This window comes from Gopherus evgoodei, unplaced genomic scaffold, assembly GCF_007399415.2.
Source record: "Gopherus evgoodei ecotype Sinaloan lineage unplaced genomic scaffold, rGopEvg1_v1.p scaffold_35_arrow_ctg1, whole genome shotgun sequence".
NCBI lineage: Eukaryota > Metazoa > Chordata > Testudines > Testudinidae > Gopherus > Gopherus evgoodei.
In genome coordinates this window covers 5,590,144-5,615,279 of record NW_022060027.1, presented here as the reverse complement: position 1 = coordinate 5,615,279, position 25,136 = coordinate 5,590,144, and the positions used below count along the sequence as shown (strand labels likewise).

The 25,136-nt window shown below is 69.5% G+C and overlaps 1 protein-coding gene across 2 annotated transcripts; it reads right to left on the bottom strand.

The window, feature by feature from the left end:
* Window positions 1–457: 457 nt before the first annotated feature.
* On the bottom strand, window positions 458–23,079 carry POLD1 (DNA polymerase delta 1, catalytic subunit). 2 transcript variants are annotated; one of them, XM_030545164.1, is made up of 27 exons: window positions 22,902–22,988; window positions 21,267–21,478; window positions 20,818–20,931; window positions 20,051–20,191; window positions 19,846–19,971; window positions 19,466–19,634; window positions 18,871–18,982; window positions 18,502–18,631; window positions 17,377–17,543; window positions 17,168–17,272; window positions 16,268–16,408; window positions 14,408–14,518; window positions 14,060–14,251; window positions 13,150–13,238; window positions 12,803–12,919; window positions 11,833–11,946; window positions 11,500–11,647; window positions 9,168–9,263; window positions 8,489–8,626; window positions 7,758–7,933; window positions 6,674–6,826; window positions 5,601–5,703; window positions 5,375–5,507; window positions 4,075–4,188; window positions 2,965–3,017; window positions 1,898–1,995; window positions 458–703 (listed from the first exon to the last, which is right to left on the bottom strand). In XM_030545164.1, the coding sequence occupies exons 2-27, from the start codon at window positions 21,469–21,471 to the stop codon at window positions 607–609; spliced, it is 3,342 nt and encodes a 1,113-aa protein (XP_030401024.1). In that variant the 5' UTR covers window positions 21,472–21,478; window positions 22,902–22,988; the 3' UTR covers window positions 458–606. The 2 variants fall into 2 exon arrangements, with proteins under 2 accessions (XP_030401024.1, XP_030401023.1); XM_030545163.1 differs by lacking the exon at window positions 22,902–22,988 and adding an exon at window positions 22,997–23,079 and having other exon boundaries at window positions 607–703.
* Window positions 23,080–25,136: the final 2,057 nt, after the last annotated feature.

Here is a 25,136-nt window from a genome sequence, read left to right as displayed (position 1 = left end):
GGCAGGGAAGGAGGGGGGAAGGGAGGAACTCTCCCAAAAGCCCTGGGGTGGGGGGGGGTGCTATGGGGCAGGCTGGCACCCAGCTGCAGGTGAGAGGGAGCTGGGTTCCCAAACTCCCTGTGGGGCTTCACCCTCCTTATTCTATGGGGGAGGGGCTTGGGCGGAGTCAGGAGAGAGAACCCAGGAGTCCTGATTCCCAATCCCGCCCCTGCTCTAACCACTAGCCCCCCCTTCCCTTCCCAGAGCCGGGGAGAGAACCCAGGAGTCCTGATTCCCAACCCCGCCCCTGCTCTAACCACTAGCCCCCCCTTCCCTTCCCAGAGCCGGGGAGAGAACCCAGGAGTCCTGATTCCCAACCCCGCCCCTGCTCTAACCACTAGCCCCCCCTTCCCTTCCCAGAGCCGGGGAGAGAACCCAGGAGTCCTGATGTCCCATAAACCAGGAGAATTTCCCAGCATTGAAAATAAGAGTCTTTATTCCAGGTAGAAAATAGAAAATTACAAAGCTCCTGATGGCCCCCCCAGCCCCGCCCGGGGAACCTCCCTTGGCGAGGGAGGGGCTGAGCCCCCCATGTCCTGCCCCCCTGCCAGCGGGGGGGGGCCCCGGTCACCACGTGGGGGGCCCGAATCGAGCCACCAGCCGCTCCTGGTCATCCAGGTCTTTCTGCACCTTCTTGCGCATGTAGAAGATGGGGCAGTCCCGGCTGGGGGGGTGAGAGAAGAGGGGGGGTCAGCAGGGGCCGGGGGGGGGGACGGGGCAGTCCCAGCTGGGGGGTGAGAGAAGAGGGGGGTCAGCGGGTGGGGGAAGAGGGGGGTCAGCAGGGGCCAGGGGGGACGGGGCAGTCCCAGCTGGGGGGGTGAGAGAAGAGGGGGGTCAGCGGGTGGGGGAAGAGGGGGGTCAGCAGGGGACGGGGGGGGACGGGGCAGTCCCAGCTGGGAGGGTAAGAGAAGAGGGGGGAGAGGGGGTCAGCGGGGGCCGGGGCAGCCCTGGCTGGGGCTCAGGGCAGGGGACCAGGAGTGCAGGGGGGCAGTGCAGAAGGGGAGACCCGTGGAGGGAGATTTTTGGGGTGCTCGGGATGAACTGAGCCCCGCCCCCTGCAGCGTGGGGGGGCAGGGGAGGCTCCAGCAGCAGGTGCTGGATTTATGGGGTTATAAAGACGCCAGCCGGGGCCCGGCCGTTCCCACCCCCCTGGCCCCCCCCATGGGAGCCGGCTGTTTATACAACCCGATAAGCGGCTGTAAACGCCCGGGGGGGGCGGGGGGGGCTGAGGCATAAAACCATATTTCAGCCCCCGGCTCCCGTGGGAACCGGCTGCCTCGAGGGAGGGGCTGGGAGCAGAGCACCCGCCTGCCCCACTCCCGACGTCCCTGCCTGCCCCCCCCCGGTACCTTCCTGCCCTCCCCGAGCCTGGCCAGCCCCCCCCAACCATCCCTGCCTGTACCCCTGCCCCCCCCCAGTACCTTCCTGCCCTCCCCGAGCCTGGCCAGCCCCCCCCAACCATCCCTGCCTGTACCCCTGCCCCCCCGGTACCTTCCTGCCCTCCCCGAGCCTGGCCAGCCCCCCCAACCATCCCTGCCTGTACCCCCAACCCCCCGGTACCTTCCTGCCCTCCCCGAGCCTGGCCAGCCCCCCCAACCATCCCTGCCTGTACCCCTGCCCCCCCGGTACCTTCCTGCCCTCCCCAAGCCTGGCCAGCCCCCCCAACCATCCCTGCCTGTACCCCCAACCCCCCGGTACCTTCCTGCCCCCCCCGAGCCTGGCCAGCCCCCCCAACCATCCCTGCCTGTACCCCTGCCCCCCCCGGTACCTTCCTGCCCTCCCCGAGCCTGGCCAGCCCCCCCCAACCATCCCTGCCTGCCCCCCAGTACCGCCTGCCCCCCCGATGGGGGGGCCATACCTGGTGCACAGAACGTCCTCGTGCAGGCTGCCCTGGCAGCGCTGACACTGGGTCCAGAGCCGAGAGAACTTCTCCTCCAGCGCCGAGAGATGAGAGACCTGGGGGCGGGGGGGGGATCCAGATGGGGTTAGACAGCACATCTCCCCCATATGCAGCCCCCCCACACCTCAGAACAGGGGTTGGGCCTGCAGCCGTCACCTCAAGGCTGGCACAGGACCCAGGCGTTCTGGCTCCCAGCCCCCCCTCGCCCTAACCACTAGACTCCCCTCCCAGAGCCAGGGAGAGACCCCAGAAGTCCTGGCTCCCAGCCCCCTGCTCTAACCACTCGCCCCCACTCTCCTCCCAGAGCCGGGAGAGACCCCAGGAGTCCTGGCTCCCAGCCCCCTGCTCTAACCACTCGCCCCCACTCTCCTCCCAGAGCCGGGAGAGACCCCAGGAGTCCTGGCTCCCAGCCCCCTGCTCTAACCACTCGCCCCCACTCCCCTCCCAGAGCCGGGAGGGGACCCAGGAGTCCTGGCTCCCAGCACCCTGCTCTAACCACTATCCCTCACTCCCCTCCCAGAGCCAGGGAGAGACCCCAGGAGTCCTGGCTCCCAGCCCCCTGCTCTAACCACTCGCCCCCACTCTCCTCCCAGAGCCGGGAGAGAACCCAGGAGTCCTGGCTCCCAGCCCCCCTGCTCTAACCACTCACCCCCACTCTCCTCCCAGAGCTGGGGAGAGAACCCAGGAGTCCTGGCTCCCAGCCCCCTGCTCTAACCACTCGCCCCCACTCTCCTCCCAGAGCCGGGAGAGAACCCAGGAGTCCTGGCTCCCAGCCCCCTGCTCTAACCACTCACCCCCACTCTCCTCCCAGAGCCGGGAGAGAACCCAGGAGTCCTGGCTCCCAGCCCCCCTGCTCTAACCACTCGCCTCCACTCCCCTCCCAGAGCCGGGAGGGGACCCAGGCGTCCTGGCTCCCTGCCCTCCTCCATGCTTTAACCAGCAGAGGAGTGGACCTGTCCCAGCCCCACAGCATGCTTGCTGACCCCCCTCCCCCATGGTGAGACCCACACATCCCCCCAACTCACCTCCTTCTGGTACAGCTCTGACTGGTGCCCCACGCAGAACTTACACACCGCGCCTGTGGGGAGACACGTCAGCGACCCGCCCTCTGGGGCCCCCCCAGACCCAACCCCTCCCCACTGACCCTGGGGCTCCCACTAGCCCCCCCAGCCCCAGGCAGCCTCTCAGCTCTGCCCCCGGTGGGAGAGGGGGACCCCCAGTGGGACTCAGAGGTTACTTCGGGGGCAGGGGGGCTCAGGGTCCCCCAGCAGAACTCAGAGGTTACCTGGGGGGGGGCAGAGGGCTCCCAACGGGACTCAGGCTTGGGGTGGGGACCCCCAGCAGGACTCAGAGGTCACCGGGGGGAGTTTGGAGAACCTAGCATGGGGCTTTTCTCCGGTTACAACACCCTGGAGACACCCCCCCCGTCCCACAGGATCTTGCGCCACCCGCTGGCCCGGAACCCGGCGCCACCAGCTCCCCGCCCACCCCCCCCCGGGCAGGGATGTGGGGGAGGGTTATCACATGCTCTGACGGGGGGGCAGTGGGGGCTCAGCTGGCTGAGGGGCTAACTTGGCATGGGGAGAAGGGTCGGGGGGTCACCGAAGGGGGGCAGGGAGCACACAGGGCTGGTAACTCACCGTGGTGGGGCAGGGGGTGTGGGGGTCAGAGGTCACACAGTGGGGGGGCAGGACACGCAGGGGCCCCCAAGGGGGACACCAACTCACCATGGTGGGGCAGGGGGTCACATACCGGGGGGGCGAGGCACCCGGGGGCCCCCAAGGGGGGGACACTGACTCACCGTGGTGGGGCAGGGGAAGTGGGGGTCACACACCATGGGGGGGGCGAGGCACGCGAGGGCCCCCAAGTGGGGACACCGACTCACCGTGGTGGGGCAGGGGAAGTGGGGGTCACACACCATGGGGGGGGCGAGGCACGCGAGGGCCCCCAAGTGGGGACACCGACTCACCGTGGTGGGGCAGGGGAAGTGGGGGTCACACACCATGGGGGGGCGAGGCACGCGAGGGCCCCCAAGGGGGGACACTGACTCACCGTGGTGGGGCAGGGGAAGTGGGGGTCACACACCATGGGGGGGTGAGGCATGCGAGGGCCCCCAAGGGGGGACACTGACTCACCGTGGTGGGGCAGGCTGGCCCGGCAGCCCAGGCAGGTGCTGCGTTTGGTGGCAAAGGCCATGAGCCCCCCGACCCGGGAGGTGAGGACGGTTTTGCAGCGCGTGTGCTCCCCTCCTGTGGGGAGAGACGAGTCAGGGCCTGGCCCCCCAACGCTCAGGGCCCCCCAGCCCGGAGACAAGGGCCGAGCACATCCCAGGAGGCAGTGGGGGAGCCCGGGGGGGGCACTCACGCAGCAGGACGCTCTCGGCCCGGCCCTCACCCAGGACGGGCTCAGCCAGCTGCTGCTGCGGGGGTGGGATCAGTGGGGGCCTGGGGGGGGGCTGGGGGGGCCCGGGGGGGGGACTCACGCAGCAGGACGCTCTTGGCCCGGCCCTCGCCCAGGACGGGCTCAGCCAGCTGCTGCTGCGGGGGTGGGATCAGTGGGGGCCTGGGGGGGGGCAGTGGGGGCCCGGGGGGGGGCACTCACGCAGCAGGACGCTCTCGGCCCGGCCCTCGCCCAGGACGGGCTCAGCCAGCTGCTGCTGCGGGGGTGGGATCAGTGGGGGCCTGGGGATCAGTGGGGTCCCGAGGGGGGGCAGTGGGGGCCCGGGGGGGGCACTCACGCAGCAGGACGCTCTCGGCCCGGCCCTCGCCCAGGACGGGCTCAGCCAGCTGCTGCTGCGGGGGTGGGATCAGTGGGGTCCCGGGGGGGCAGTGGGGTCTCGGGGGGGCACTCACGCAGCAGGACGCTCTCGGCCCGGCCCTCACCCAGGACGGGCTCAGCCAGCTGCTGCTGCGGGGGTGGGATCAGTGGGGTCCCGGGGGCGGCAGTGGGGGCCCGGGGGGGCACTCACGCAGCAGGACGCTCTCGGCCCGGCCCTCGCCCAGGACGGGCTCAGCCAGCTGCTGCTGCGGGGGTGGGATCAGTGGGGTCCCGGGGGGGGGGCAGTGGGGGCCCGGGGGGGCACTCACGCAGCAGGACGCTCTCGGCCCGGCCCTCGCCCAGGACGGGCTCAGCCAGCTGCTGCTGCGGGGGTGGGATCAGTGGGGTCCCGGGGGGGGCAGTGGGGGCCCGGGGGGGGGACTCACGCAGCAGGACGCTCTCGGCCCGGCCCTCGCCCAGGACGGGCTCAGCCAGCTGCTGCTGCGGGGGTGGGATCAGTGGGGTCCCGGGGGGGGCAGTGGGGTCTCGGGGGGCACTCACGCAGCAGGACGCTCTCGGCCCGGCCCTCGCCCAGGACGGGCTCAGCCAGCTGCTGCTGCGGGGGTGGGATCAGTGGGGTCCCGGGGGGGGCAGTGGGGGCCCAGGGGGGGCACTCACGCAGCAGGACGCTCTCGGCCCGGCCCTCGCCCAGGATGGGCTCGAAGACGCGCAGCAGGGGCTTGGCCAGCTGCTGCTCCAGGTAGTACTGGGTGTCGATCGGCATGTTGTTCTCCAGCACGTAGATGGGGTCCTGCAAGGGAGGCGGGGGTGTGGGTCAGAGCAGGGGGTGCGGCAGGGACCCCCCCATCTGCCAACACTCCCCTCCCCCAGCCCCTCCACTCACCTCTGATTTCAGGTAGGCCGCCACCCCCTTGGCCGCGCTCACGATGACATAGGGGACGCGGTCGCCCAGGCTGGGGGCGCTGCCCGGATCCCGCCGCCGCATCCTGCGGAGATTGGGGGTAAGAGCAGGACCGGGGCCAGGCTAGCAGGGGGCTGCGGGTCGGGAGTGAGGGGCACCGGCAGGGCTGGGCTGGGCTGGCAGGGGGCTGCGGGTCGGGAGTGAGGGGCACCGGCAGGGCTGGGCTGGGCTGGCAGGGGGCTGCGGGTCGGGAGTGAGGGGCACCGGCAGGGCTGGGCTGGCAGGGGGCTGCGGGTCGGGAGTGAGAGGCACCGGCAGGGCTGGGCTGGCAGGGGGCTGCGGGTCGGGAGTGAGGGGCACCAGCAGGGCTGGGCTGGCAGGGGCTGCGGGTCGGGAGTGAGGGGCACCGGCAGGGCTGGGCTGGCAGGGGGCTGCGGGTCGAGAGTGAGCGGCACCGGCAGGGCTGGTGGGGGGCAGAGCTGGGCTAGCAGGGGGCTGTGGGTCGGGCGTGAGGGGCAGGGCTGGGGGGGCAGGGGGCTGTGGGTCGGGAGTGAGGGGCACCGGCAGGGCTGGGCTGGCAGGGGGCTGCGGGTCGGCAGTGAGGGGCACCAGCAGGGCTGGGCTAGCAGGGGGCTGTGGGTCGGGCGTGAGGGGCAGGGCTGGGGGGGCAGGGGGCTGCGGGTCGGGAGTGAGGGGCACCGGCAGGGCTGGTGAGGGGCAGGGCTGGGGGGGCAGGGGGCTGCGGGTCAGGCGTGAGGGGCACCGGCAGGGCTGGGGGAGGGTTGGGAGCCCGCTTGCTGCTGCCCCGCCCACAGGAAGTGCTGGGGGGGGCTGTTTCCAGGGGGTGGGGCCGGCGCAGGTGGGCCAGGGCAGCTATTTCTGCCTTTCCCCTGGGTCACGCCTCAGTGCCCCCCCCAGGGAGCTCCCCGCGGGGGCCGGGGGGGGAGCTCAGCTGCAGGGCTGGGGCCCCAGCGAGGCCCAGCACCGGGGCAGCACCCGCCTGCTGGGTCGGGCCCGGCCCCAGGGGTCCCCCGCTGCCCCCCAAGCGCCCTCACCTCTCGGCCAGCTCCACGTGGGCCTGGTGGCCGGCGTACTCGTGGGCCGTGCGGGTCAGCTCCTTGGTGATCACCAGCTGGGAGATGTCCACCCGGTTACACAGCAGGTCCGAGATCACCTCCTTGGCGTGGGCCACCGCGCCCGCCGGGTCCCTGCCAGACCTCACCGTCAGAGCAGGACGCCTGGGTTCCCCCAGCAGCTGGGGCTAGAGCAGGGGGCAGGGAGCCAGGGCACCTAGGTCCTCTCCCTGGCTCTGGGGGGGGGGGAGTGGGGCCTAGTGGATAGAGCAGGGGTGGCAGGGAACCAGGACTCCTGGGTTTTCCACCTGGCTCAGGGAGGGGAGCGGGATCTGGTGGTTACAGCAATGGGGCTGGGACCCAAGACTCCTGAGTTCTCCCCCTAGCTCTGGGAGGGGAGTGACATGTAGGGATTAGAGCAGGGGGCTGGGAGCCAGGACTCCTGGGTTCCCTCCCCAGATCAGGGAGGGGAGTGCGGTCCAGTGGTTGGAGCGGAGGGAGGGAGCCAGGATGTCTGGGTTCTCTCCCCAGCCCTGGGAGGGGAATGGGGAGTAGGGGTTAGAGCAGGGGTCTGGGACCCAGGACTCCTGGGTTCTCCCCACAACTCTGGGAGGGGAGTGGGGTCCAGTGGTTGGAACAGGGGGGCTGGCAGCCAGGACTCCTGGGTTCTCCCCCTAGCTCTGGGAGGGGAGTGGGGTGTAGGGGTTAGAGCAGGGGGCTGGCAGCCAGGACTCCTGGGTTCTCTCCCCAACTCTGGGAGGGGAGTGGGGTCTAGTGGTTAGAGAGAGGGCCGGGGGGCTGGCAGCCAGGACTCCTGGGTTCTCCCCCTAGGTCTGGGAGGGGAGTGGGGTGTAGGGGTTAGAGCAGGGGGCTGGCAGCCAGGACTCCTGGGTTCTCTCCCCGGCTCTGGGAGGGGAGTGTTGTCTAGTGGTTAGAGCGAGGGCCGGGGGGCTGGCAGCCAGGATTCCTGGGTTCTCTCCCCAGCTCTGGGAGGGGAGTGGGGTCTAGTGGTTAGAGCGAGGGCCGGGGGGCTGGCAGCCAGGACTCCTGGGTCCGCGCGCCCCACCTGTCGATGAGCAGTTTCCGCAGGCAGGTGTTGATGAGGTTGGCCACCAGGGGGCAGTTGTCGCGCCGCACGGTCTCGATGCCCTTGCAGTCCATCTTGTCGTGGGCGCTGGCGCTGGAGGAGAAGTACAGCCCGGCGTAGCGCTTCTTGCTGATCAGCAGGTAGGGGAAGTACACCTGGGGGGGCGGGGGGTGAGCGGTGGAGTCCTGCCCCCCTGCTGCAGAGACCCCCCCGTATCCGCCACCCCACCCCCCCCGCTGCAGAGCCCTGCGCCCCCCCGTATCCGCCACCCCGGTCCCCCTCCGCTGCAGAGCCCTGCTCCCCCCGTATCCACCACCCCAGCCCCCTCCGCTGCAGAGCCTCTGCCCCCCATACCTGCCACCCCACAGAGCCCTGTGCCCCCATACCCAGCCCCCTCTGCTGCACAGCCCTGCGCCCCCCGTATCCACCACCCCAGCCCCCTCCGCTGCAGAGCCCCCTCCCCCCACTGCAGAGCCCTGTGCCCCCTGTATCCACCACACCAGCCCCCCCTGCTGCAGAGCCCTGCGCCCCCCAGCCCCCCCTGCAGAGCCCTGCTCCCCCCAATACCCTGCCCCACCCGCTGCAGAGCCCTGCGCCCCCCGCCCGAGGGCCACGCACGGATCCAGCCCCAGGCTCGGCCCCCGAGGCGCTGCCCTGTGTGATCAGAGGTTAGACGAGCCCCCCCCACACACACACACACCCGCCCTCACCTTCTCGAACTCCAGCTTGATGGGGGGTGGGAAGTGGCCAGAGACCCAGGTGGCGGCTTCCCGCCCCATGCACATGGCCTCCGCCACCGAGGGCACCCCCAGGCGGCACATCACCGAGTCCGTGTCCCCATACACCACCTGGGGGGGGCAGAGGGGTGAGAGAGATCCAGCCCCCCCACGACCCTGCCCGTGTCCCTGTACACCACCTGCAGGGGGGCAGAGGGGTAAGAGAGATCCAGCCCCCCCACAACCCAGCCCGTGTCCCTGTACACCACCTGCGGGGGGGCAGAGGGGTGAGAGAGATCCAGCCCCCCCACAACCCAGCCCATGTCCCTGTACACCACCTGCGGGGGGGGCAGAGGGGTGAGAGAGATCCAGCCCCCCCACAACCCAGCCCGTGTCCCTGTACACCACCTGCGGGGGGGGCAGAGGGGTGAGAGAGATCCAGCCCCCCCCACAACCCAGCCCGTGTCCCTGTACATCACCTGCGGGGGGGGCAGAGTGGTGAGGGAGATCCCGCCCCCCTCATGACCCAGCCTGCGTCCCCATACACCACCTGGGGGGGCAGGCAGGGTGAAAGAGACCTACCCCCCCCACACCAGGTCCCCATACAGCACCAGGGAGGTGGGGGAGTGGGGTGAGACCCTGCCCCACACCATCTAGCCCACAGACCCCTCACCTTGGCGTCGGCGCTGTACCCGTTGGCCAGGGTGTATTTCGACTCCACCAGCTGCTTTGTTTTCTCAATCATCTGGCGCCCAAAACCCGTCACGCTCTGGGGGGGGACACAGGGGTAACGGGGTTGGGGGGGAGACCCCTCTCACCAGGGACAGACTGCACGGGCTCCCCCCAGCTCTGCCAGTGCCCACTCCTGACCCACAGCCCCCTGCCAGCCCTGCTCTCCCACCCCCAGCCCTGCCAGTGCCCCCACTCCCAACCCGCAGCCCCCTGCCAGCCCAGCCCTGCTCCCCCACCCCCAGCCCTGCCAGTGCCCCCCACTCCCAACCCGCATCCCCCTGCCAGCCCAGCCCTGCTCCCCCACCCCCAGCTCTGCCAGTGCCCCCCACTCCCAACCCGCAGCCCCCTGCCAGCCCAGCCCTGCTCCCCCACCCCCAGCTCTGCCAGTGACCCCCACTCCCAACCCGCAGCCCCCTGCCAGCCCAGCCCTGCTCTCCCACCCCCAGCCCTGCCAGTGCCCCCCACTCCCAACCCGCAGCCCCCTGCCAGCCCAGCCCTGCTCTCCCACCCCCAGCCCTGCCAGTGCCCCCCACTCCCAACCCGCAGCCCCCTGCCAGCCCAGCCCTGCTCCCCCACCCCCAGCTCTGCCAGTGCCCCCCACTCCCAACCCGCAGCCCCCTGCCAGCCCAGCCCTGCTCCCCCACCCCCAGCTCTGCCAGTGCCCCCCACTCCCAACCCGCATCCCCCTGCCAGCCCAGCCCTGCTCCCCCACCCCCAGCCCTGCCAGTGCCCCCACTCCCAACCCGCAGCCCCCTGCCCGCCCAGCCCTGCTCCCCCACCCCCAGCTCTGCCAGTGCCCCCCACTCCCAACCCGCAGCCCCCTGCCAGCCCAGCCCTGCTCCCCCACCCCCAGCTCTGCCAGTGCCCCCCACTCCCAACCCGCATCCCCCTGCCAGCCCAGCCCTGCTCCCCCACCCCCAGCCCTGCCAGTGCCCCCACTCCCAACCCGCAGCCCCCTGCCCGCCCAGCCCTGCTCCCCCACCCCCAGCTCTGCCAGTGCCCCCCACTCCCAACCCGCATCCCCTGCCAGCCCAGCCCTGCTCCCCCACCCCCAGCTCTGCCAGTGCCCCCACTCCCAACCCGCATCCCCCTGCCAGCCCAGCCCTGCTCCCCCACCCCCAGCCCTGCCAGTGCCCCCACTCCCAACCCGCAGCCCCCCGCCAGCCCAGCCCTGCCGGTGCCCCTCACTCCCTACCCACAGCCCCCCGGTCACCCAGCCCTGCCGGTGCCCCATACTCCCTACCCAAGCCCCCATGCAACGGGCACACGGCCTGGCCTGGCTCACAGACAAAGGGCTCCTGTTCTGGTGCCAGCCCCCCCGCCCCACGGAGCAGCGGCACTGGCATGAAGCAGGGCGGGCCCCAGCACAGCCCCTGTCCCGAGCTGAGCAGGGATTGGCCAGTGCAGGGGCCCCACAGACTCAGTCGGGGGCCCTCTGCCCAGCCAGGGGCCTGGCTCCACTGCCCCAGGGCGGCGCTATGGGGGCTGGGCTGCAAGGGGGTAGGCGGGGGGGGGAAAAATAGGAGGCGCTGGGCACTGGAAACTTGCTACCCCAACGCTGTGCAGAGTTTCTCAGCAGCGGGTGAGGGAGGCCCTGTATTTCCAGCCCCTGCACCCCACCCCAGAGGGGCCACATCCCAGCGCCAGGTGAGGGGTCCCCATATACCCAGCCCCCATCCCCGAGGGGCCGCATCCCAGCGCCAGGTGAGGGGTCCCCATATACCCAGCCCCCATCCCCGAGGGGCTGTATCCTAGCGCCAGGGAAGGGGTCCCCATATACCCAGCCCCCATCCCCGAGGGGCTGTATCCTAGCGCCAGGTGAGGGGTCCCCATATACCCGTCCCCCATCCCCGAGGGGCTGCATCCTAGCACCAGGGAAGGGGTCCCCATATACCCAGCCCCCATCCCCGAGGGGCTGCATCCTAGCACCAGGGAAGGGGTCCCGCCACCCAGCCCAGCACCCCAGCCCGGATGTGGCTGGTGGGGACGTCTCAGGCTGTGACCAGCACCTGGCATTCGGAAAGCCCGAGGCAGGAGCACTGCCGGGGCGGGGCAGGGGGTGTGTGTGGTGGGGGGGCGCGGCTCTGACCCTGGCTGGGCCGGGGGCGGATTGAGGAAGTGCCAGGGAAGCCCCTGGAGCTGGGCTGGGCACAGAAAGTCCCTGAGTCCCCCCAGCTGGACAGACAATGGGGCAGCAGTGACAGCCCCACCTGGGAAATCCCCCCAGGCCCAGGCTGGGGAGGGGAGGGAGTCCAGCCCCCCCCCCGGCTCACCTGGGAGATCTCCAGGCAGGGCAGCTTGCCCACCTGGGCGCCGGTGAAGCCGTACACCGAGTTGGCGCTGACCTTGAGCGCCAGCTGCCGCCCGTCTAGCACCTGCCGCTTGAAGGGGTCGGTCTCCCGCTGCAGCTCCGCCTTGGCCCTGTGCCCGGGGAGGGGTCAACGCCATCAGCCGGGGGGGGCCCTATGCCGAGTCCCCGCGACCCCCATGTTCCCCCCCACGTAGCCCCTGTCCCCGCCCCACAATCCCAGTGCCTCCCTCAGCCCCCGCCCAGCCGCCTCCCCAACACCTCCTGCCCCCCCCCCGCCCCGGCCGAGCCCCCTCACCTCTTGCGGGCGGCCAGCAGGTTCTCCAGGATCTCAGGGAGCAGCCCCTTGCGCACAGAGGCCTTGACGAAGAGATCGCCCGTGGGGGTGCGGATAAACTCCTCGGGGGACAGCCTGGGGGGGGGGGGGATGGCTCAGGGAGACGCCGGTGGCCCCCACCATCCCATCCCTTCCCCCTCACAGAACCCCAGCCCAGACATTGCCTGGGGGGCAACCCCAGCTCTGCTGTCCCAGCTCCCCCAGAGCTGGTGGGGGGGGGTCTCCATCTCCACCCTGCTCCCTTGCCCCATGGAGCACAGGGCCCCCCGCTCCCCCTGCCCCTCACGGCCCAGCCCCCTTCCCCTCCCCACCTCCCTTGTGTAGCATAGGGACCCCCACAGCCCAGCCCCCTCCCCACGACCCCCGTGTAGCACAGGGACCCCCACAGCCCAGCCCCCTCCCCTGGCACCCACCCCCTTCCCCTCCCCATGTCCCCCGTGTAGCACAGGGACCCCCACTTCCCCTGTCCCTCACATCCCAGCCCCCTGCAACCCATCCCCCCTTCACCCCCTGTGTAGCACAGGGACCCCCACAGCCCAGCCCCCTCCCCCTTCCCCATGTAGCATAGGGACCCCCACAGCCCATCCCCTTCCCCTCCTCACCTCCCCCGTGTAGCACAGGGACCCCCACTTCCCCTGCCCCTCACAGCCCAGCCCCTTGCAACCCATCCCACCTTCACCCCCTGTGTAGCACAGGGACCCCCACAGCCCAGCCCCCTCCCCCGGCACCCATCCCCTTCCCCTCCTCACCTCCCCCGTGTAGCACAGGGCCCCCCCACTTCCTCTGCCCTTCATGGCCCAGCCCCCTGCAACCCATCCCCCCTTCACCCCCTGTGTAGCACAGGGACCCCCACAGCCCAGCCCCCTCCCCCGGCACCCATCCCCTCCCCACCTCCATGGACCCAGGCCCGCGGCCTCCACTCGCCCCTCACCCGTAGCGCTCCGGCGCCCCCTGCTGCAGCAGCGTGGTGTAGCACAGGTTGTGAGCCATCATGATGGAGGGGTACAGGGAGGAGAAGTCCAGCGTGGCGATGGGCACGTCATAGTACCTGGGGGGGGTGGCGAGAAGGTTATTGTCTCCCGGTGCCACCCCCACCCCCGAGACCCTCCCAGCACCGTTCCCCTTGGGGACCCCACACCGCAGACCCACCGAACCCCCCCCCCCGAGACCCTCCCAGAACCATTTCCCGTGGGGACCCCTCGCCGCAGACCCACCGAATCCCCCCCACCTCAGCTCCCTACGGGCTGCTCCCCACTGCCCTCCCCCCCACGCACTCACCCCTTCTGCGGCTCGATGACCGTGGCACCAGCATAGTCCTCGCCCCCTTCCGACTTCACCACGGGCATCACCAGCTCCTGCTTCATGGCCTGTGGGGAGTGGGGGCATCAGGGCCCTGTGTGTGTGTGTGGGGGGGAATCCAGCCAGAGGATCCCCAATCCCTTCAGCCCCCCACCTCCGCAACAGCCCCCTCTCTGCCTGGGCAGAAGTTGCCCTGGGACTTAGTGGGAGATTTCCTTAGCATTGTGCATGAACATGGTGTGTGCCTCAGTTTCCCCGTGTGCTGTGTGTATAACAGGGGGCAGCGGGGGGGGGGGTGTCGTTACCGCAGGGGGCCAGGTGTGACCTTGCCCAGCAGCCGGGATCCTGCCAACAGTCTGGAGATGGGGGACCCAGCGACTGGTGCCCGGGGGGCCCAGTCCGGCTCGGGAGCAGCCAGGCCTGGCCAGTGCAGGGGAGACAAAGAATGGAAGAGGGGGACCCAGGTGATCAGTGTACCTGGGACTGAGGTGGTTGTTGGGAGGGGACACAGGGGACCCGGCTGGAAGGGGGGATGTTGGGGAGGGGATAGGGGGCCCATCTGGGGCACAAGGTGGAGCCAGAGGCCATGGGCCGGGACAGACCCAGCTGGCCTGGGCGTAGACTGGCCAGGCTGGGGCAGGACGTACAGTACCCCCCCTTTGCGCTGGCTGAGGGTCCCTGCAGGCTGGAGCCTGGGGTAGGGGGGCTGGCCCCAGGGGTTAGAGCGAGGGGACCCCCCAGGGGCGTGCGGCAGAGCCAGGTGCTAGGGGTTCAGCGCTGTGGCCCCGGGAAGCTGGACCCCCGAGAAGGCGTCGCACGGACATGGGCTCCTCCCAGGGGCTGGACGCAGCTGAGGGAGCCCGAGACACCCCCACGGACCCCCCCTCACCTGGCGCAGCAGCTGTGACACCACCTTGACCTGCTGGCCCCGGGAGAGCAGGTAGCCCAGCGGCACCCCGGTGACCCGCGCCATCTCCATGTAGTTGATGACGCACATCAGCTTCTCCAGCAGGCGCAGCGGCAGGTAGGCGTCCTTCAAGCAGTACACGGCCAGGCGCCGGCGCGTCTGCTCCGTCCCGTTCTGGGGGGACAGGACACAGCGTCGGGGGGCTGGGGACCCAGTGGGGGCAGGGTCGGCCCACGCCTGGAAGCTGGGCCCAGCCGGGCCAGGTGTGGGGAGCCCAGGGAGGTGGGAGGGAGAGAGCAGGGGCGGGGCGTGCTGAGGCCCTGCCCTCACCTGCAGGTCGGTGATGATGGAGTGTTGCACGTCCTCCTTCTGCTCCTGCAGGAAGTGGAAGCTGACGGCGTTCAAGGTGTACGAGCGCAGCTTGTATTCGCGCAGCAGCACCTGAGGGGGGGCGGGACCGTGAGACCCCCCCCGACACGCAGCCCCCAGCCCCCGGTGCTCCTCCCCACCAGTACCCCTCATTACTGACCCCGGACCCCCACCCCCTGGCACCCCTCACTCCCATCCTGCAGCCCCCGCCCAGCGATGAAGTGGGACTGTTCTTAATGTTTTCCCTGAATACCGTGTGTAGGTGCCTCAGTTTCCCCTTTGTAGGCAGTGGGATAAGGGACCAAGAGCTGCAGTGACCCCTAGAGGGCAGGTATGGTACTGCCGCCTGGCCACAGACAATAGCCCGACACCTCACGGCCCAGCCCATCCTCTGCCAGAATCAGCCAGGTGTTGGAGAACAAAGAGACCAGGTGGCTGCTGGCTTGGGGAGGGGGGTGGGGATTTTTGTGGTGTTGTACATGAGTAGCGGGTGCGCGCCTCAGTTTCCAGGCGTGTTTAACAAGGTGGTAGGAGAGGGTTTGTTGGTGCAGAGGACCAGGGGTGACCTCGCCTAGCGGCTGGGACCCCCGGACAAGGGCCTAGGGATGGGGGACCCTAGCAACTGGTGACCAAGGGGCCCACCCCAGCTTGGAAGGCAGTAGAAGGACAAAGGGCTGAGGAGAGAGGACCCCGGTGACCTGACCAGCCGGGTCCAGCCAGAGGGGCCAGAGGACGGGAGAGGAGGAGACCCAGGCCATCCTGTTTCCCTGGAGAGAAGCCAATGGACAGAGGGGGCTTGGGGCCGGGGGTATCAGATGCCCATCCGGGAAGCAGGGGGCTCGGGGCTGGAGAGGGGGAGCAGGCAGAGCCCACCTGGCTGCAGGGAGGCTGGGATGTGCTGGGCTGAGGGGGGCCAGGCCTGAGGCCGGAGAGTTTCCTGTGCTGGGTACAACCCTCAATAACCCTCCTGTGTTACGCTGGCTGAGAGTCGCTCTGGGCTAGAGAACAGGGGGAATCGGCCCCTTTGGGGGCTGGAGGCCCCAGGGGTCCGGAGCGAAGGGACCCCCTGAGGGGGCCCATGGCAGAGACAGACGTGCTGAGGCTCAGAGAGGTGCAGCTCTGGGAGGTGGAGGGGCCTGACCCTGAGAGAGAGTGGCCCCCCGAGAAGGGCTGTCGCACTGAAGGGGGAACCCCCCAGGGAGCCGAGAGCCCACATCCTGCGTGTCCCTGACAGAGGAGCACCGGGCGGGTCCGGGGCTGGGCTGCAGGAAGGGGTCACTCTCCTGGTTTGGGACATTGTGGGGAGAAGGGGGGGGGGAGAAAGAGTCCAGGGCTCCAGGCTCTGGGTCCCCCCAAGATGGACTTTGCTATCTGTGCTCCCCAGCTCTGCCCGACGCTCTGCACCCGTCGGCGAATAATCCTGTGGTGTTACCCGCTGGCTGAGAGTCCCGGCTGGCTGCGGAGTGGGGGGTCAGGACCCTTTGGGGGCAGGTGAGGCTTCCTCAGGGGCCCCATCCGGATGAGCGGGGAGCTCGGGGGGTGCTGGGCTTGCAGCCGGGAGCCTGCGGGGTGACCGTGGGGGCTGAACGTGCCGCGGTCGGACCCAGGAAGCGCTGAAGCCGAGCCCTGAATGCCTGGCTTCGCTCAGAGCGGTTCCTGAGCACCCAGACCGTGACCCCCGTGACGCTCCTGCCCCTCAGCCTCCCCCGCCCTGCCACGCAGCCCCCCTCCCCCCAACCAGCCCCCCCAACCTCCCGCAGCCCCACCCCGCAGCCCCCCTTGCCTCCACCCAGCCCCCCCCACCCAGCCCCGCAGCCCCACCTGCAGCAGGTCGAACTGGATGCGCCCCTCAGCGTTGATGACCTTGTTCTCCCGCCGCCCCATCTGCTTGGACTGGAAGGACGAGTCCCGGATGAGGGATTTGCGCCCGAGGATGCGGCCCAGGAAGGGGAAGGTGGAAACCTGCCGGAAGGGGAAGGGGGTAAGCTGGGGTGTCAGGCCCGGGGGAGGCAGCTCTGCTCTCCTTGGGGAACATGGGGAGCGAAGCAGGGCCAGGGAACACCCCCATACAGGGCAGGGGGCGTCCCAGGCGCCCAGCAGTCACAGGCTGCACCTGGCTCAGGCCGGGGGAACCCTGAACCCCTGCGCTGGCTGGGGGGTGGGGGAGAAGTCCCATGCTGCGGGTCAGGGGGTGGGGTCTCCTTTACCTTGGGGGCATGCAGCAGGTAGGGCAGGGTAGTGAGGGGTCCCCACAGCTCAGAGAGGGGGCGGGGGCTGTTGGGGGTCAGTGGAGAGGTCAGGGGGCAATGGGGGGCGGGGTCCACGCTACCTTGAGGGTCTGGGAACGCTGCAGCAGGTAGGGCAGGGTAGTGAGGGGTCCCCACAGCTCAGAGAGGGGGCGGGGGCTGTTGGGGGTCAGTGGAGAGGTCGGGGGGCAATGGGGGGCGGGGTCCACGCTACCTTGAGGGTCTGGGAACGCTGCAGCAGGTAGGGCAGGTTGGTGGGGGGTCCCCACAGCTCAGAGAGGGGGCGGGGGCTGTTGGGGGTCAGTGGAGAGGTCAGGGGGCAATGGGGGCGGGGTCCACGCTACCTTGAGGGTCTGGGAACGCTGCAGCAGGTAGGGCAGGGTAGTGAGGGGTCCCCACAGCTCAGAGAGGGGGCGGGGGCTGTTGGGGGTCAGTGGAGAGGTCGGGGGGCAATGGGGGGCGGGGTCCACACTACCTTGAGGGTCTGGGAACGCTGCAGCAGGTAGGGCAGGTCGAAGTTCTGGATGTTGTAGCCGGTGACGATATCAGGGTCCACGATCCTCACAAACTCCGCCCAGGCCTGCCACAGATGAAAGGGGTCAGGGGGGAACAGCCAGAGACCCCCCAGCCCTGGGCCCCTCATGCCCCCCTGAACCCCCAACAGGGCCCCCTAGCCCCTAGTACCTTGAGCAGCTCGGCCTCCTGGGAGTAGCACAGCACCTGGGAGCCCACAATGGGGGAGCAGCTCTGGAGGGTGAAGACGTTGCGGAGGAAGGGGTCGCGCTCGCCCTGACGCAGCACCATGTTGGCCACCTGGATCACCGGGTCCTTGTCCGGCTCCGGGAAGATCCCTGGGGATGGAGGGGGCAGTGGATAGGGGGGCAGGTCCGCAGCGAGCCTGGAGCTCAGCGTTCACTCTGGCCCCTAATGATGGCAGTGCCTCTTTCGCTGCTGACTGTGGAGGCCCCTGGCTGGACCCAGCCTGCCTCCAGCTCACTCATCCCTCCACTCCCCTGGCAGCCATCCTCACCTCCTGCTGCCCCCAACCGCCCCACTGGCTGCCCAGACTCCCCTGCCCCTTACTCCCCTGGGACAGTGGGAATTTTCTGTAGTATTTTGACCAGGCCTGTGTGTGTTCCTCAGTTTCCCCATGTGCTGCACTGGTTCTTAGCAGGTGTGATGGAGTAGGGGCTGTCTGTGTGGGGAGGGGGAGAGCAGGGGAGGACTTTAGGGGATGGACGATACTGAGCTAGGTAAGGGAGGGGAAAGGTCAAACACCTTTGCCCGGGAAGGAGGACAAAGGAAGGGAGTGGCAGGAGGGAAGCAGTTTGAGTTTGGGCTTGGGGCTGGATGGGCAGAATTCAGGGTATCCTAGCTAGGATCCAAGCACCCTGAACGTCTGCAGGACTCGGTGGAGGGGTCCTGACTGTGCCTGCAAGCTCTGCTGTAACCTGTGTTCCTGTTGTCCAATAAACCTTCTGTTTTACTGGCTGGCTGAGAGTCACTGTGGGTCCCAGGAAGAGGGGTGCAGGGCCGGACTCCCCCACACTCCATGACAGCAGAGGCCTGTCTGCTTGCAAGGCAGGCAGCGCCCTGGTTCCTGGGCCCCATAACTGCGCCTTGGGCCCAGGACCAGCCACCTCGACTGGGTGAGGGGGGCATGGCTCCCCCACCCCCGGGGTGCAATTCAGTGAGACTGGCTTGCCAGAGCCCACAGGGGCTGCAGGGCAGGAGGTCTAACCTAAGGATCTGTGGCAGCCCCCTCCCCAGCTTCCCCCCTTGCTCCCACCCCACTGGGCTGCCCCCCACCTTTGCGGCCGGCGCACTCGATGTCGAAGCTCAATACCCGCAGTGGGGCGATGCCCTGCCAGTCGCCCTCGGGGGGGTGGCTGATGAAATCTGCCCAGCCCACGTCAGCCTCCAGCTGGCACAGAGAGGCCTGGAGGAGAAGGGGAAGGGGGGGGTCAGCTGGGGGGCTCTGCATCCCCACCCCAGCCCCATGAGCCCCCACACCTCAAACCCCAAATCTTCCATAGCTCCCCAACTGCTCCTTCCCGCCCTGGCGGCAGCACCCCCACCCCAACGGGCCCCCTGTGCCCCACACCCAGGCCAGAGACCCCTCGCACTACATGCCCTGCACACAGACCCCCCCCACTGGAGACCACCCCACAGGGGTACCTTGGCCAGCTCCTTGGGGGGCTCCCCCGTGTGCTGCTCGGGGCGCAGCCGATATTTGCCGGGGGGCAGTTCGATCCAGTTACAGCCCACGACATCCCGGTCCACCATGAACCTGGGTGGGGAGAACGAGTGAGCAGGGGCTGGGCGGGGAGGAGGGGAACAAAGCAGGGGGCAGGACCCAATGCTGGAGGAGGGGTCAGGACCCAGGCTGGGGAGCAGATCGGGCAGCCAGAGGGCTGCATGGGGGGCAGATGGGGGAGAGGGATGCAGCGCATGGGGGGACTGGGATGGGGGACCCTGGCCCAAGGCAGAGGAGGAGGGGCCCCATCCCAATGCAGGAGACAGAGGAGGGGGCCCAGCATTGGTGAGGGAGCGGGGGCAGCCCCAATGCAGGAGGCGGATGAGGAGAGCTCAATGCCTGGGGGTGGAATGGGGGGACTGGGACCCAGTGGGGAGGGACCCATCCCAACGCAGTAGACAGGGGGGCTGAGATGGGGGCCTGGTAGGGCAGGCGGGGGGGAGGGCAGGCGGCGCATGGCAGGGGCCCGGCATGTCATGTGTGGGGGGGGGGAAGGTGGCACATGGGGGACCCTACCGGATCTCGAAGTCGATGTTGGCCTCGTAGGCCGAGTAGCCCAGCACGCCCAGCCCCTCGCAGCGCAGCCCCTGCTCCAGCAGCCGCTTGGCGGGCGCCACCAGCCGCGGCAGCGCCAGGGTCACCTTCAGGAAGGGCAGGCGGCGCTGCCCGTGGTACCCATACATGCCTGGGGGCGGGGGAGGAGAAGAGACATCACATGGGCACCGCCGCCCCAACACACTCCCACATCCCTCACCCCTCCCTGCTCCACACCCCCAGGGGTCAGGTCAGATGGGCACCAGCCCCCCAAGCCCAGGGACCCCTCATGCCAGCCATGACTGGGGGGGGGGAGCTCCCAAGCCTGCCCCCCATCCCAGACCTCCCACACACGCACTCACTCTCCTTGCTGCACATCTCCACGGCCAGCACGGCCCGGCTCAGCCCCTCCCGGTTGGAGCGCAGGTCCCGCAGCACGGCCCCGTTCAGCTCCCGCTGGAAGTCACTCAGGTGCTGGGGCTGGAAGCCTGGGGGCAGAGATGGGGCAGGGGGTCAGGGGGGCTCGGCCAGCTGCCCACTCCCCTCCCCACACCAGGAGGCACTCACCGGCCGGGGCGGGCACGTAGAAGTAGGGGGCGAAGCCGTGGATGTGGCAACAGACGCTGTTCCCAGCGGCGGTGACGCCGAACATCCGGAGAATGGGCACCGGGCCCTGGGTGGCGCCGGGCATGCCTGGCACAGGGACGCCTGGGGGAGAGACAGGGTCAGAGACGGAGCCCCCCAACCGCCCACCCCCAGCACAGGCACCAGGCTCCCAATCAGGGAATAGCCCAGCAGCCCCAGAGAGCTCCCCCCAGCTCCTGGGCTCGCCAGCTGGGAGGTCACAGGGAATTCTAGGCTGTTCCCCACCCCACAGGGTGGCAGCAGGGACAGACAGGCCCATGGTGCCCCCCGCAAGCATCTGCACCCCAGAATCCCCTGGGTTCCCAGTGGGGCAGAAATTGACCCACGACACCGATTAACCAGCCCAGCCAGACTGGAGCCGGGGGGCCCTCTCCTGGCCCTGCGGGGTCGTAATCCCCACTCCAGGGAGAAGGGACAGCCAGGGCCGAGCCAGCAAAAGAACCCAGGAGTCCTGGCTGCAGGGCCCCCTTCCCCAGCCACTCTAACCCACTGGACCTGCTTCCCCTCCCAGAGCTGGGGACAGAACCCAGGCATCCTGCCTCCCTTCTCCCCCACCCTCTGCTTCTACCCATCAGGCCCCGTCCCCTCCCCGAGGTGAGGAGAGAACCCAGGAGTTCTGGCTCCCAGCCCCCCTGCTCTAGCCCACTAGTGCCCCCCAGCTCACTAGGGGGGCGGGGGCTGTGGCTCACCCACGTAGTAGTCCAGCTCCACCTGCTGGAAGCAGAGCGCGTCCTGGGTAGGGTTTATCCTGGGGGGCAGGGGCCTCTGCCACTTGGGGTTCCCCACGGAGGAGATCAGGCTCCCTGAGGGGAAAGGAAACAGGCATCAGATGGGTCTAAGCTGTCCCCGAAGCCAAGCCATCTGCTGCCTGCAGCACCCCCCTTCCCGCCTCCCCTGGCACCCCACTTCCCGCCCCTCTCCCCGCAGCACCCCTGCTCCATGCAGCACAGCACCCCTGCTCCTCTTGGTGCCTCCCGCCAAGCCCCCCACCCCACTGCACCCCCTATCCTGGTCCCCACAGCACCCCCGCCGATCCCCCTCTCCCCACAGCACAGCCCCCCCCACGAGCCCCCCCCACAGCACGGCACCCCCTACTGAGGCTCCCCAGCATTGCACTGGGGTCAGTTCCGCGTCTCACCCAGGGGCACCGTGTCAGGGGCCGGCTGCGACTCCTTCATCTCCAGCGCCATCTCGGCCTCCACCTCGTCCAGCAGGGCCAGCTCCTCCTCGAAGTGCGAGGGGCCGTCGACCTCCCAGTCGCCCCCCTTGGGCCGCTTCCGTGGGGCCGGAGCGGGGTCCCCCCCACCAGCCCCCACCACGGGCGCTTTCCGCTTGGACTCCATCCTGGCTCTGGGGGGCAGGGAGATGGGGTGAGCAGAGACCCCCCCAGGGTGCACCCCACACTGCCAGCCTGAGCCACCCCTCACCCAGTCCCCTGCCCCACCCCATACCCAGTCGCTCCCCTCGGCCAGCCAACCCCCCACTGCCCCACACCCAGCCTTGCCCCCACCACCGTCAGTCCAGCCCCCCGCTTTATATCCCACCCACCAAACTACATCCCCCAACCAGTAACTCCCCCTACCACCAATCTGCCCTACTGCATATCCCCCCCAGCCATTACCCTCCCCCCCCAGACTGCCAGCCCTATTGCTAATGCTGCTCCCCATTCCATGGCTCCCCAAATCCTCCCTCTCCCTCCATGGCTCCCCACCAGCCTCCCCACACTCCCAAGGGTCCCCCATCAGCCCTCCGTAGCCCTCACCTGCTCCCCCCGCCCAATGGCTCCCCACTACCCCTCCACAGCCCCCACCTTTTCCCCACGGTCCCTCCATCCTTCCCACTCCCCCACAACCCCCAACCCCTCCCTCCCCCACACCCCTAACAGCCCCCCCGCCTCCCTCTATAGCCTCCACCTCCTCCCTCCATCCCCCATGGCCCCCACCGCCTCCCTCCACCTCCTCCCTCTTCCCCCCATGGATTCCCCCCAGCATCCCTCCACCCCCCATGGCCCCCCTCTAGCCCCCATGCCCCCCCCGCCTCCTCCCCCCCATGCCCTCCAGGGCCCCCACCGTCTCCCCCCCCATAACCCCCAACCCCTCCCCCCCCACACCAACTTCCCCACACCCCTAACAGCCCCCCCGCCTCCCTCTACAGCCTCCACCTCCTCCTCCCTCTTCCCCCCATGGATTCCCCCCAGCATCCCTCCACCCCCCATGGCCCCCCCTCTAGCCCCTATGACCCCCTGCCTCCTCCCCCCCATGCCCCCCCACTCCCCAGGACCCCCACCACCTCCTCCCCCCCATGGCCCCCACACCTCCTCCCTCTTCCCCCCATGGATTCCCCCCAGCATCCCTCTAGCCCCCATGGCCCCCCCCGCCTCCTCCCCACTCCCCAGGGCCCCCACCCCCCATAGCCCCCCGCCCCCCATGGATTCCCCCCAGCATCCCTCCACCCCCCATGACCCCCCCTCTAGCCCCCATGGCCCCCCCCGCCTCCCCAGGGCCCCCACCCCCCATAGCCCCCCGCCCCCCATGGATTCCCCCCAGCATCCCTCCACCCCCCATGGCTCCCCCTCTAGCCCCCATGCCCCCCCCCGCCTCCTCCAGGGCCCCCACCGTCTCCTCCCCCCTCCACCCCCCATGACCCCCACACCTCCTCCCTCTTCCCCCCCATGCCCTCCAGGGCCCCCACCGTCTCCTCCCCCCTCCACTCCCCAGGACCCCCCCCACCTCTTCCCCCCATGGCCCCCCCCACTCCCCATGGCCCCGCGCACCTCAGGCCCCTCAGTCAGTCCCCGACTCTCCCGCCAACACAGGCGGGGGGGCGGTGACAGTTGAGCCCCGCCCCCCCGTTCCCACGGCAACCCACCTCCCATTGGCCGCCGCCGCCTCCACGCGCCACCCCTGAGCCGGGCGCTTCCCCCGAGCGTGTGAGGGGACGCGCGGAGAGCGCAGGCGCGACAGGGCGCCAGGGGCGGGGTGTCAAGAGACATCAGAGCGCATGTGCAAAGCCTCGGCCATATTGAGAGGGGCGGAGGAGACGCCTCCTGGGAGCTGAGTCCGCATGCGCAAGAGGGCTACCGCCATCATGAAAGCGGCGCGCTGTGGGGACAACAAAGCGCCTGCGCGGAAGGGCCACCATGTTGGGTGTGGCCCACGAGCGCCATGTTGATTGCGGCAACCGAGCCCGTTGATCTCAACCGCACATGCGTCGTAGGGTCATCGCGTCCGACTGCCATGTTGAATGTGGCAGCCGCGGGCGCTCACTCTACGCAGCGTGACGGTCTGGCACCCGCTAGACGCCATTTTGAGTGTGGCAAAGATTGGTGGGGTGCCAGTTTTGGTCCATTGCGAGCGAGGACACCTCCCATCATGCACCTCGCCAGCCCCCCCTCCCCCAACAGGGGAAAATCACCAGCTCCCAGGACAGCCTAGCCCAGCCCCCCCCTCCATGGGGGATGTCACCCCAGCACCTGCCACCCCCAGGGACTCACCCCCCCACCCGGCCCCCCCATGGGGGAGTCACCCCCCACACACCCACTTTCCCTGCTCTAGGCTGGTAGCCCCACAAGGAAATGCTGATCCAGGATTTTCTCCCCCCCCCCTCATCTGCCAGGCCCCCTTCTGCCCAACTCCTGCCCCCACAACTCCCAGGCCTGCTGCCCTCCATGGGGCCGACTCGGGGGCACGAGAGGGCTATTGGGGAGAGACTAGAGGGAGCTCAGCCAGCCCCGACTGAGTTCCCCCCATGTATCCCCACCTCCACCCCGCTTCTCTCCCAGTGCTTCTCCCCCCATCTTTGGATCTCATCTGGACCGAGTCAGGAGAGAACCCAGGAGTCCTGGCTGCCAGCCCCCACCCGAGCCACAGCCAGGAGCGAACCCAGGAGTCCTGGTTGCCAGCCCCAACCCGAGCCACAGCCAGGAGCAAACCCAGGAGTCCTGGCTGCCAGCCCCCACCCGAGCCACAGCCAGGAGCAAACCCAGGAGTCCTGGTTGCCAGCCCCTACCCCTGAGCCAGAGCCAGGAGCGAACCCAGGAGTCCTGGCTCCCAACGCCCCAGCCCACTCTAACCACTAGCCCCAACTCCATTCCCAGAGTCAAGGATCCTGGAAAGTCCCCCTGCTCCATCCCAGCCAGGCTGCCCGTGCCCTGCTGGTGGGGTGGGGAGGTGGGGGAAAGCAAAGCAACGGGCATTTCTCCCCCCCACACAAACTCCACCCTCCCGGGGTTTCCAGCTCCCAGCCTAAGAGACGGGGATTCCCCTCTTCGAGGTGCCAGAGCTGGGGGGCAGGCCGAGGGCACTCCATGGGGTAAGGGAAGGTAGCATGCTAGCTGCCAGCCCCTCAGTTCCATCTGGGGTTGGAGTGGCTTGGCGCTACCCCCCCTGCCCCCAGGGACCTCTGCACCCATTTCTCCCCAAAGCCAGCACCCCTGCCCTTCCCCCCAGCTCCCCTCACAGCCAGTGCCCCGAGCTCCCCACAATGACCTCTGCACCCCCCCACAGCCAGTGCCCCCTCCCCATAATGCCCCCTGCACTCCCCAGTTCCCCTTACAACCAGCACCCCAGCCCTTCCCCCAGTGACCCTACCCCCCACAGCCAGTGCCCCCCTTTTCCCAGTGACACTGCACCCCCCGTTCCCCTCACAGCCAGCGCCCCTGCCCTGCTCTCAGTGACCCCTGCCCCCCAACTCTCCCTACAGCCAGCACCCTCCTCTCCCCCCAGAGACCCTTGCCCCCCCCGAGCTGCCCCTGCAGGGAGAGGCCAGGCCTGGAGCAGCCTGGGGCTGGGAGTCAGGGCTGCGGGGGCACGGAACCGCAGCGCCCCTGCTGGCTGGTGCCGGAAGCCAGGCTGGGCCCAGCGGGAATTCCCCAGATTTCCAGGAACCTGGAGGATTTTCCCATCAAGAGATTATTGGGAGGGGCGTGGAACTGGAGTCTGGCTCTCTGCAAACACCCACCCTGCCCAGGGCTGCCTTCCTCTGCCCCCACGATTTCTGGGGAGAGAAC

Excerpts from the sequence above, each read along its gene's own strand:
- POLD1 (XM_030545163.1), bottom strand. The coding sequence starts at position 21,471 with ATGGAGTCCAAGCGGAAAGCGCCCGTGGTGGGGGCTGGTGGGGGGGAC. Across the intron at positions 18,983-19,465 it reads AACATCGACTTCGAGATCCG|GTTCATGGTGGACCGGGATG; the intron begins GTAGGGTCCCCC and ends CTCCCCACCCAG. Across the intron at positions 14,252-14,407 it reads CCATCATCACCGACCTGCAG|AACGGGACGGAGCAGACGCG; the intron begins GTGAGGGCAGGG and ends CTGTCCCCCCAG.